At 42.7% G+C, this 11,588-nt stretch overlaps 1 protein-coding gene and 2 long non-coding RNA genes across 3 annotated transcripts; all 3 read left to right on the top strand.

Moving 5' to 3' along the window:
- The first annotated feature begins 839 nt into the window (after positions 1 to 839).
- Positions 840 to 2,533, top strand: LOC127330445 (MEIOTIC F-BOX protein MOF). Its single transcript, XM_051356648.2, has 3 exons — positions 840 to 1,831; positions 1,940 to 2,127; positions 2,223 to 2,533. Exons 1-2 carry the CDS (start codon positions 938 to 940, stop codon positions 2,096 to 2,098), a joined length of 1,053 nt encoding a protein of 350 aa, XP_051212608.1. The 5' UTR covers positions 840 to 937; the 3' UTR covers positions 2,099 to 2,127; positions 2,223 to 2,533.
- A 719-nt stretch (positions 2,534 to 3,252) lies between these two features.
- On the top strand, positions 3,253 to 4,800 carry LOC127330444 (uncharacterized). Its single transcript, XR_007869291.2, has 3 exons — positions 3,253 to 4,108; positions 4,183 to 4,339; positions 4,679 to 4,800. It is a non-coding gene; the product is annotated as an uncharacterized lncRNA (long non-coding RNA).
- Positions 4,801 to 5,194: 394 nt separating this feature from the next.
- On the top strand, positions 5,195 to 10,965 carry LOC127334943 (uncharacterized). The gene is made up of 4 exons (XR_011752400.1): positions 5,195 to 5,274; positions 6,468 to 7,057; positions 8,428 to 8,490; positions 8,604 to 10,965. It is a non-coding gene; the product is annotated as an uncharacterized lncRNA (long non-coding RNA).
- Positions 10,966 to 11,588: the final 623 nt, after the last annotated feature.

Genomic DNA, 11,588 nt, shown 5'->3' with positions numbered 1-11,588 from the left:
TCGAACACCTTGATTGCACTACAAAAATAGTACGAGTTAAAACTACCAAAGAACTGAGCTAAATTAGGAACGCCGGAAGGAAGGATGATATTGCTAACCCTTGGATAGATGTATGCCGTTAATCTTGTTAAAATGGTGGAGAAAAATAAAGATTATTGGAGTGTGTGAGAGGTGGAGAAAAATTTAGAGTGTGAGGAAGATGAGAAAAATGAGAGCCAGCAGGGGGCTCGGGACGAGCTGGGCGATTTTGATATGGCTGGGTACCCTTTGGTACCGGTTCGTGTTACGAACCGGTACCAAAGGTCCAGCCCGGGCCCCACCACGCGTCTGAATTTTGGCCGAAGACCTTTCGTACCGGTTCCTAACACGAACCGGTACGAAAGCCCCTCCCAAACCGGTACGAAAGCCCCTCGCCCACCTGAGCCCTCAAACCGGTACAAATGGCCCCATTGGTACCGGTTCGTAAGGGAACCGGTACCAATGGCTTAGATGGATGTGAGGTTTTCTACTAGTGCCCACCTCGAACGTGAAACACCCCGTGTCCTTGTTTGCTCTCCTTCATCGAGAGATCATGCTCAATCAGAGAGTAGCACAGTCCTAATGTCACGCCGATGTCAGGCACATATTCCAATTTTGGTGCCCTATTTGACATCGCCTGGAAAACCAAAAATTGCCCATGTGATATAAAACTTACTTTTTGGGCAATGTATAAGTTTTATGTCACATGTTTTAGGTGCCCTATTATATATCACTTGTTAGAGATGATGAACTGGTCTGAACTCCATGAATCTCAAGAATAGGACTATAGCTCCCCAAGTCACATAGCTGGAAGGAATAGAGATTTTTTGTGAGACGCGTACAAACATAGGATTCTTGATTTGCATGTACTTCACGGTTGTACCTACCCCGGAAAGCCCTACACGCCAAGGAAGCTCGTATGGAGATCTCCCGCAAGCGGAAGCACGTATGTGCCGGCGGCGACCGACTGATGGACCTGCCGGACAGCCTCCTCCACACCATCCTGTCGAACCTCACGGCGCGGGAGGTCGTGCAGACATGCGCGCTGTCGCGGAGGTGGCGGCACGTCTGGCTCTCCGCCCCCTCTCTCGACATCGACTTTCGGGAGTTCAGATCCGCGGCCGATCCAGGCGACGCCGCCAAGAGTCACAAGACGATGCTGCAGCAGGAGGAGTTCGTGCAGTTCGAGGATTTCGCCGACAACCTCCTGTGCCGCCGTAGCACCAGCGGCGCCTCGCTGGACACCTTGCGGCTGCGCTTCGAATGCCCTCAGACCACGACCCACGGCAGGTGGGTTCGCCGCGGGCTCAAGTGCTGCCCGGCGGTGCTCGACATCAGGCACGGCGCCGGAAACCTTCCGATCCCGTTCCAGTTACCTCCCGTGGGCTCCGGCGGTGCTCGCCGCCTCAGAAAGCTCTGCCTCGATGGCCTAGCTCTCCCCTCCGATTTCGAGGAGCAGCTTCGTTCCGAGTTCCGCGTGCTAGAGGACCTGGAGATCAGGAACTGCCGGATGACCTGGGTATCACGGATCGCATCCGACACTCTCAAGAACCTGACCGTCGAATGCCCCCAGAACGACGGCAAGTTACTCATCGTCGCCCCTTGCCTCGCCTCGCTGCACATCGCCCTCCGCTCCTCTTACTATGACATCACCCTAGGGGAGGCGCATTCTCTTGTCCAAGCATCCATCTCCCTCGTGGGAACAATCCAACAACAACGGTACTGGCCCACAACTGAGTTGAGAGCTCTATGCAAGCTTCTCCGCGCTCTCTCCAACGTCAATAGCTTGGAGTTGGTTGGCTTTCAGGAAATGGTGAGCCATCTTCTTTTTTACTTATATAATTGCTGGATTCGTGTCCAAACCAGTAATCGCATGATTCACTTAATTAATCTGCGTCTCCGAAATTTTGCTATACTGCAGATGTCACACATGAACCAGTCACCTGGCGAGTATGCCCCAGGTCCCATGTTGCAAGCGATGCTAGATGAGGATAATCATCGACTTCCAACGTTCCGTACCTTGATGAATGGGACAAACTTGAACAGCGTGGCATTTTCTGCGAAACACTCCCGTGCTTGAGAAGCGCGCTGACTCTGCAAAATTGCGAGGTATATGTCTAACCTTAATTAATTTCCCCACTTTTGATTTACCATGAGTAGTTTTACAAGTGTTGCTGTCCTAATTTTCTCATTTTGATAACCAGTGCAAAAAGTACCCAAGGTGTGGAACCAACAAAACCACAAGTCAACCATGACAGCTTCTAACATTTTCGAAACAACGAGTCCGGCCTCCAACCTGAACTCAGTGGAAATCAAATGCAAAGATGCTCAACAAAGCAGTGGGGTTTTGTCGGCGATAAAAATTGAACTTCCAGTGACTACTATGATCCGAGTTGCTAGCTCAAACGAAAGTTATTTGCTACCTCTTTTGAATTGCTCCTGAGATCTTCTTGTTACTATATTAAACAATGTCGAAAAATTTAATCATTGTCCTCTCTTTTTGATGTCGTGCATGTGTCCAATTCAAGAACACTCTGTATATATGAATCTGTTTAATCATGATCTTTGTTATAATTACAAAGGGAGGGAGTATATTTTATGAATTGAAGGGTATGAAATGCGTGAGTAAATTGCACAAACACACCTCTGTTGAGGTTGTTGTAACAAAAGCCCCGATAGACTATTAGTGGTTTGTAATGAAAACACCAGCTATTGAGTACCGTTGTATCAAATACCACATTTGGGGCAGTTGGAGGAGGTCCGGGAGATCCCAGGCACGTGTGTCTACTAGTATCACTTATCCTTGGATCTGGAAAAGTGAAGTAATCTAAAGGTATAAACGATGCCCCCCATAGGGGCCTTCACAGAGATTCTTGATTCTGGGCCGTTGGATCTTGTCAGCAGGTGTCAAGTGAGGAATCTCGTCCGTTCGTTCCGAGTCAGCAGCACGTCTGATGGTTGGTGGCGTGTGCGTGAGGAGATTTCCCTCACTAGAAAAAGCCATGGAACGACGCTATTTTACCCGTCTGTGACTGCGCGCGGGTTCCACGTTCGGCCGGGTCCACTCGTCACTCGCTGGGTAGGTTTTGGGGCTGGTCGCACGTGGCTTTGGCATGTGGAAAATATCTCCCTCGGCGGGGTAGGTTGGGGTTTTCATCACTTTCCGGTCTCCACCCAATCCCCACCCCGTTGGTCTCCCCAATCCCTGCCTCCCCTAGCCTTCCTCAATGTTTCACCACGCGAGAGGCTCTCGTCTCGCCGCCGTCGCTTAGGGTTCGCCCGCGGCAGCTCGATTGGAGGCGCGGGGTGGTCCGCGAGGGAGATCGACCGGGGAGGAAGGCGCTGGGGCTGTGGTGGGTGGCTAGCGACGAGGACGGGGGTGGTCGGCGAGCTGCAAGGCGGCGGTGTCTACCGGCGCTCCTCCGCTCCTCGCTTTTTCACCGGCGGCAACGAGCGCCCGACATTGCAGCTGACTACCTGACGCCGGCTCCTTCATCCCCACCAGCTAGTCCACCTCATCGGTACCGCCGCCCGCCTGCCGACCCGGCAGCTGACCCTGCACCCAGTGCCCGACACCGGCTCCTTCATCCCCACCAGCTACTCCAGCTCGTCGGTACCGCCGCCCGCCTTTGCAGGCCACCTCGTCGGCACGTTTGTCCTCACTGGTTAACGATAGATCAGGTTCTCACGGTTCTCCCCTTTTCCTCTTACCCCTCCTCTCCTTAAATCGAAAGCAGATATGTTCTTCCACTTCGCCCTCGCCGTCCTCTCCTCCTCGTCTCCTTCGTTTGGCCGCTGCGCTGGTAGATCCGTCGTCGTCTGCGCCTTCCACACGCTCTGTGTCGTCGGGGTGCCCAGTGTTACCCCATGGTGGTGCTCTGCTGTGGGTTTGGTTAAGATCAATTTTTGTTTCACCGGTGGGAATTTGGTTCTGCTTACTCGATTTCCTTTTTTTGCGCTCGTGAATCCACCTCGTCTTTTGTGGACTTCGTTTTGGCATCTTTCTCTTCCTAGATCTCAGGTCAAAGAAAGCATTATAAGAGCTTCAACTGTTTCATGGGATGATATAGGAGGTTTGAAAGATCTAAAGGTTGAGATATGTTTCTTTTTTTTTGTCTATTTTACAGTAAATCTACTGTAATGGTGATTGTTTCTTTGTTTCAGAAAAAGCTTCAGCAAGCTGTTGAGTGGCCCATCAAGCATGCTACTGCATTTGCTAGACTAGGGATATCACCAGTTCGTGGTGTGCTTTTGCATGCTCAAAGACCACTCTTGCCAAGGCTGCAGCACATGCTTCCCAAGCTTCTTTCTTTTCTTTGAGGTTTGTCATAGAACGATTACCATGTCCATTCTTTGAATCAAATCTCAGCTCTCTATTCTACCATGTGAAAGAGTCCATACATTTTATTACCAAGCTGAGAGCAATTAATCCCAGACATAGTGAGAACTGAGATAGTTGTCAGATGAAAGAATAAACATGAAGTTGTTTTAGGCACAAAACACTTATTTCTTACTAATTCATGTTGGTTCAATTGCTATAGCATTGTGCAGTTTAGATAAACTTAAACTGCTGAATCGAAAAGCTTAGCATAGGCACCTGCTGTTCAAGATTAGCTCTTCATCGAATGCCATCTTGGTTTTGAAATATATTGTCAACCAGTGGTGCAGAATTATACTCGAAGTATGTTGGAGAAGGTGATGCTTTATTGCGAAGAATATTCCAGAGGGCACGTCTATCTGCTCCAAGCATTATATTTTTTGATGAGGCTGATGCAATTGCCCCTAAAAGGTATGCACTGAGATCATGTTAACATATCAAATATACACTTGAAAATCTACGTAACTAATGTGTGATTTTAGTAAAACAGGGACTTGTAGAAATAATGAGAATCAGAGAATGGATACATATATACTTTTGTTGCAACTATCTGATCAAAGCCGTGCTTACATCTTTTTTATTCTTTTGTTTCTTCCCTGGGCGATGCCTTTCCCCACGAAATTTTGGCCTCTTATTGTTTCTCTTCTTGGCCGCGCTTCTGGAGACAAAGTGCTCTATTTAGATAATTAGATCTGGTTGTTATTCGGCTCTTTTGGATTATTCTTCTTTCCCATGTTTTGGTAATCCTTCCCACTTACCCCTGACTAGATTTCTTTTGGCTTTGTGCTCCATCTTTGTAGGTCGTCGCCTTGCTTGGATTGCCGCGTTGGGTGGCCGCGGCTGCTTTCGTTGGCCTGTTGTCCGGGTGTGTACACGTGGTAAGTGCACTCTGATTCAGCCTTGTTTGTACCTCCCTTGAGCATCCTGCCGGCGCACAGATGGCCAGGAAGACATGTGCGTGTATATCTTGCTTGTCGTCGAGCACAGATGCATTCAGATTTTAAGATTTCGTTGAAGTTCTGTCCCTGCTTCTGATATGATCCATGACGACAAATAAGAAAAGAGTCTTTTTTTTGAAAGAACAATTGTAGCATTTAGACGTGAGCACGGCTACACCAGAGATTATCTAAAAGACATATATATGTGCTATGCTTTGTCTGGCACACATGGTTTAGTAGCTCAACGTACAGAAAAGCATTAGCATTTCTGCAATTGTTGCAAGTAAATCAGAGAGGCGGCAGCCCTGTTGTATATTGTTAGTAGTAGATCCTATGAAAAATCTTTAGAACTAGAAGAGGGTAGTGTGTCATTGCTTTCACTGTGCTTAAAGGTCCAGGAGGGGTTTAATGTTGTCGTGCCAGGGATGGTCAGAACCTGCCTTGCCTCACCGTGGGGTGTGCAGGGTTCAGGATTGGTTTTTTTTAGTTGTTCATTAGTCTAACAGATGTATCCTAAATACTCAGTGACCAAAGAGTGATGTTTGTCCATATATTTTGACCCCCATCTTGATAATTAGTGTTATTCTGCACCAGTGAATTAATATGTCCTGTAAGAAGAGCAGAAACTATCCTTGATACTCATGGTGGCAAAAATTAATTTGTGTCCACAAACTATATTTGGGACCCCATCATGGTAATTAGTGTTTTCCTGCGACCGATGAATTAGTACAATCTTGTGAGAAGAGCAGAAACCCCTTTTACTTATTATGAAAGTCTTTCGTCTTTTATTCCGCGCCACAAAGTTGTATTGCCAGTTGTTTACTAAGATGTCCTAAAAGACATGCTGTTCTGATTATTAAAACCTGTATCACCAGATGTGTATTGTTTTGAGTATTACAAAATTTACCCGCTAGCATTGTTCAGTTGCTAGGTTAGATGTGCTTGGTCTATTTTCTATGTTTCCATATGATGTGATAGCATCCATTGTTATTTGTTTCTTCTGCTGATAAAAGACATACTAGAGCACATGTCATTCAATCGCGTAGATCAATCAGATAAAAGGCACATAACTGTTTTATCATGTTTTCATGTCTAGCTTCTGATGTTCTGTTTGCCGTTGTTGTTTGTTTCAGGTTATCTGCTGGTGTGGGTTGGTAGTTGTGGCTGTCTCTCTGTCAGGTACCTCTCTTTGCATGTTTCATATCACCGCGCGTTCATCTCTTCCATGTATACATTATTCCCTGTGCTAATCGTTGAAAATTGTATGCTTCAACATTGCCTTCTGGGTTTTTATTCTTCTTTTGTGTGCATTGCCTTCTTTTGGCTGTTTCGGCTGTGTACGTGATGTTCACTCTCTGCCATTTCCCGCTGCATTTGCTCCTGTACATAGGTAAGCTTAATTTGCCCTTCCCTATATGCATTGCCTTAATTTTCCTCTGCATTTGCCGTGTTGTCTTTCTTTGCTCTTGCCTGCAGGCAGTAGTTTTCTTGCCCTCTGCGGTTGCTCTTCTCTACATATGGTATCTTACTTATTTGCTTGTGTTGCTCCGCAGTTTCTTTGTCCTTTAATTCTGTTCAAATTGTGCTATGAGCTGTTCTAACATGCGTGCATGTCTCAGCTGTGATATGTTGTTTGCAATTGATGTTTCTTTCAGGTTATTTGCTGGTCTAAGCTGTTGCTGGGACTGTGTGTGAGCTGTTGTTGGGGCTCCTTGTTTGTTAGGTAGTGATCTCTGCCCATTTTATATCAGCGCCTGTTTATCTCTTGCTTACATGGATTTTATCTTTGTTAATGACTGAATGCTATGTTCCTAATGAAAGTGTGCCTTCTGGGTTTTCCCCTGCTTTGGTGTGTGTCCCCTTCTTGCATTTATTTATTTTGTGCCACATGATGTTTGTTGTCTGCTATTTCCCTCTGCATTTGTTCGAGTTGGTTGCTTCCCACTGCCACTTTTCGTACCTTCCTACCTGCATGTAAATAACTTTGTTTGGGTAACGGTTGCCCAGCTTCTTAAATGCCAATGTGTGTTTAATATCACATTTAATTACCATGTTTTCCATCTACTCCACTGCAGAATCTACTAGCTTGAAGCTTCTATTATCCTATTTCAAAAATTGAACGAGTACGGAGAAAGTAGCGGAGGGGATGTTAATCCCTAGAACATAATTTCTTTCCTTTCTTGTTGTTTGTCTCCAGTGGATGCATGTCAGGTAACTCCACTGCAGAATCTACTAGCATGCTACTAAAGCTTCTATTATCCCTAGAATGAGCATATTTGCATGAGAACAAATAAGAAGCCATCAAATGAGGATGAGTATCTCCATGGAATAGCTAGAAGATATAGATATGACATTGTATCTATTACATCTACGAGTGAGGTAGTGGATCCCGATAAATTGCTACATTTTGCCGAATTTGATTTACATGGTGGATATTTGCAAGTTCTCTTCAGCAGTAATCTTGCACACTAATCCTGATACCTGCTTTGCATCTCTCCAGCATGCATATGAGTTTACTGTAGAAAATATGCATGTTCATGTACGGTTCGAGCTGTTAAACAGCTGACCGGGCCTGTTCCACTTTAAACTGGACTATCTATACATGGTCCTGTATAAATTATTATTCCCTCCTACCCATAATAAGTGTTGTGGTTTTAGTTCAAGTTTGACTAAAAATGAACTAAAACCACGACACTTACTATATATCAAAGGGAGTATCTATTACGTTTAAACATCGGATTGGCAATGGAGAAGCAGAACTGTTGGAATTTATATTCTCGATAAAATATAGCTGATTTTGTTGCATTGATCTGTGGAGAGTCGTTGCTGAAGGCATTTTCCTTTATTTTGATTCATGTGCTATGTTTTTGTATACTTCGATTTTTTAAGTCCTCGAAGTAAATTTCGCTTCTTTTATGCAACCCTAGAAGCCTGAAAAATACTCAGTTCTTATATTCACAACCTGGTTAATGTGGTTTTCCAAGTCTTTAATAATACGTTCCATGTTTTATTTTCCTTTGTATGTAAATACTATTTACTTGCTTGAGGTACAGTTTTAGATCGTCGACACTTAATCCATCTTGGTCATATCAGGATAGAGTGTCGCAGCTTCTCTCCAGTGGAGAGCTTCTCTGTGCCAGACCTGGCTGGGCATAGGTCGTGCTTTTTGGATTCTCCGACTTTGAGTCACATCTCATATCGCTATCTCACCTTATTCTTCCATCTCTTTATGTGTCTTTTCTTAGTTTTCCTCTAATATTTTTGTACAGGTTGACAGGTTTTGTAGCCAGCTTCAGATTGGTCTGACTTGTGCCAATGGATGAGGTATGGAAATAGTATTCTTATTTTTCCAAGCTGGTATATTGATTTCATTCATCCTACTTCTGAATAAACATGAGAAGTTGATCCAAGAAGCAGATGTTATTTGGTATGCTCATGTTCATTTATCATGTTGTTAAGGCCTAACATTACGAAACTATGCTACATATGAGGGTAAGTAAATCAGGTCTTGCTATATCTGAATATGCTATGGAATAAAGAAATTATAATAACTTTTTTGATGGCACGCTGTTAGTTCTGAATGATCAATTTTGAAGCGTCTCATGAGTTATAGCATGGAAAAAACCGTGACCAATACTCCTGAAACACTTCAACAAGGGGATGGTCAGCTCCTACTTTTTAAAATGAGATGTTGGTTAGGATACAAACGAATCATTTTATGTTTCTCTTTTTTCTGATTAATATGACTAACTTTTTCCTTATATGTGGATACAAATATTTGTGCAAAATCTGTGGCGGCTGATATTCTTGGTAGTTTGCTATATCCTAGGTACCATGCAATACTAATCTGTGTATGTTATTTTGGGAAGAAAATTAATTGGGAACTTTCAGATAATTCTGCTTCAAACATATGCTATCTTTCTTATGTTTGATTTTTCATATTCTTTCGCTTAACTTCTCTGGTTATTTTTAGGCAACCTCGGTCAGTAGAGATTGTTCTAGAACTGATAATATTTGTATTTTAGGCCTAAGATATCTGTTTATGGATAACACATTTATTCAGTGTAAAACTACTCTTCCTATTGTCAGGTCCCATAACTCTTGTTTTTGATGCAGTATTAAAGAATCTTATATGACAAGGATATACTGAATAGTTTCCACTTGCCACTTGTGATCAAACGGAAAAAATGATGGGCAGTTTTACTGCTATTGTTGAACGAAAAGTTTGTTGCAACATATTGTCTTGGTTGTTTCTAAATAGCACGCTTTGTTTTCTTAAATTGGTCTACTTTACTTAACGATGCTTATAAGATGACAAAATTACTATGTAAATAGCATTGGTAAGCTGACATTTTTGACAAGAGAAAACATCCAGGTATGTCATGGGTTATATCAGAACTTAATTTATACATAACTCTTAACAACAATTCTATTGCGTCTCTTTTTTAGCTAAATGATCATGCGGGCATTTTCTATCTATTTAATCAGACTGCATAATTAAACTATTTTGGTTGTTCTCTGAAATATCATTTCCATGCTTTACGCAACTATTGCTTCACTATGCCCCTATTTATTTAATCATTTCATTGCCTATAATTAATTTTTCTCTCTCCCTCGATTTCATACTTCTAACAGCAGCAATTCAAAATGAGAGAAACTTTACATTTCTGAAACTAGAAAATTCTGTTTTCAATGGTGTTTCGTGACCATTTACTTTGTTGTCTCTTCGTGCTCCAATAGACTAAGAAATATTCGTTTATTTCTTTTCAGTTTATGCTATGCATCTTTCCCAGATAGGCTACCAATATATTTATATATCTGAACGTTGAAATGTTAGGGAAACAGGTTTGTCAGTGGTGCTCATTTGGCAGCCCCAAAATTCAGTCCGATGGAGGTAAGCAGGGCGCCATATTGAACAATCATGCTCAAATGAACATTTGTCCTTGATGTGGGAGTGCGGTGTCGCATAATATTGTGCCTTACTGCATAAAAAGGAATATTTGGTGTTGGTGATTGTGTGGAACATTTGGGTAGATGAACCAGATAGAAACTTTGTGTTAAAGTTTATATTATAATTCCCCTCTTGTTTGGTGGTTATTGGTCTTTGATGTGTAAGTGTGGTGTTGCATAATATTATGTATTACTCCCTAAAAATGAATATTTGGTGGCGGTGATTGTGCGAAACTTTTTGGTAGATGACCAAGATAGAAACTTCCTGTTAAATTTATATTAAATTCTCCTCCAATTTGTTGGATATTTCGATATGGCCTAGACTGAAAAAGCTATCAGTATTTGCTTGTGTCGGCCTCTTCTGACCATGCACATGCTTCGCAAATGTAGCCATTACCACCGATGTCTTCTCTTTAACTGTTGTTGATTCCTGTTTTCCTAGAACATTCACTTTTGGTGATGCAGGTTTCAAGTAGGTGTTTGTTTCCTGTTGACTGCGTGTCGTGGCCTATGACCGTGTTCCTTTTGTTGTTGGCATGTAGATATGAACAAAGTGTTCGTTGCGTTGATGCTCGTGGGTAGCTTATGTGTGTGCTTTGTTCAGAAAATAGACATTTGTAAATTCCTTGTTAAGGCACGAATGGGTTGTATCTATACAAATTGTTATGCACTTTTGTAATATACTTGTTGTTGATTATTACCTTTTCAGTTCACAGTTATGTCGTTTTTGTGTTATCTCCACCACTCAAATAAATTGGACTGATTTGTGTGTATTTAATTCATGTTAGTTGCGATTCACTTGATGCTTGCTTAAAATCATTCTTTTATAAATGCTTAATGTAGAGTTTTATAAAATGATTAGCTATAAGATTAAGCTTGATGTAGCAAATCTGTTGTATAGTGCCTGTTAGACCCATGTATCTATGACTATGAGATTGCTCACCTTTTGGTACACTTGGTTGTTCCATTTGTACTTTCGTGTAATTTATCCTAATTCCATCCTAGCGACATCGATTTCTGAAACCTAAGAAGTGTATTATCATGTTGGCAGTTAATTTTTATCGCCGTTATACAAAATTTACATTGTCATGAACTTCACGGGATCGTGCGCCAAGGCGCACATCTAAATCTAGTATTGAGAATTGAAGCGTTGGCATCGATTATGGTCAGTGACAAGGTGAACACTAGAGACATGTTACGAAAAAATTACATTGTCACGTATGAATTTCACTGTGTGATGTGGCCTTCCCACATTGATGCAGTTTTTCTTCCGCTGTAACTTCAACATAGATTCGTCTCTTTTT

This window comes from Lolium perenne, chromosome 2 (genome assembly GCF_019359855.2).
Source record: "Lolium perenne isolate Kyuss_39 chromosome 2, Kyuss_2.0, whole genome shotgun sequence".
Classification (NCBI taxonomy): domain Eukaryota; kingdom Viridiplantae; phylum Streptophyta; class Magnoliopsida; order Poales; family Poaceae; genus Lolium; species Lolium perenne.
Note: the sequence above shows the minus strand (reverse complement) of the source record. Positions and strands in the feature narration are given on the sequence as shown.

Coding starts and splice junctions, on each gene's coding strand:
- LOC127330445 (XM_051356648.2), top strand. CDS start 938: ATGGAGATCTCCCGCAAGCGGAAGCACGTATGTGCCGGCGGCGACCGA. Junction 1,832..1,939: donor TGGTTGGCTTTCAGGAAATG/GTGAGCCATCTT, acceptor GCTATACTGCAG/ATGTCACACATGAACCAGTC.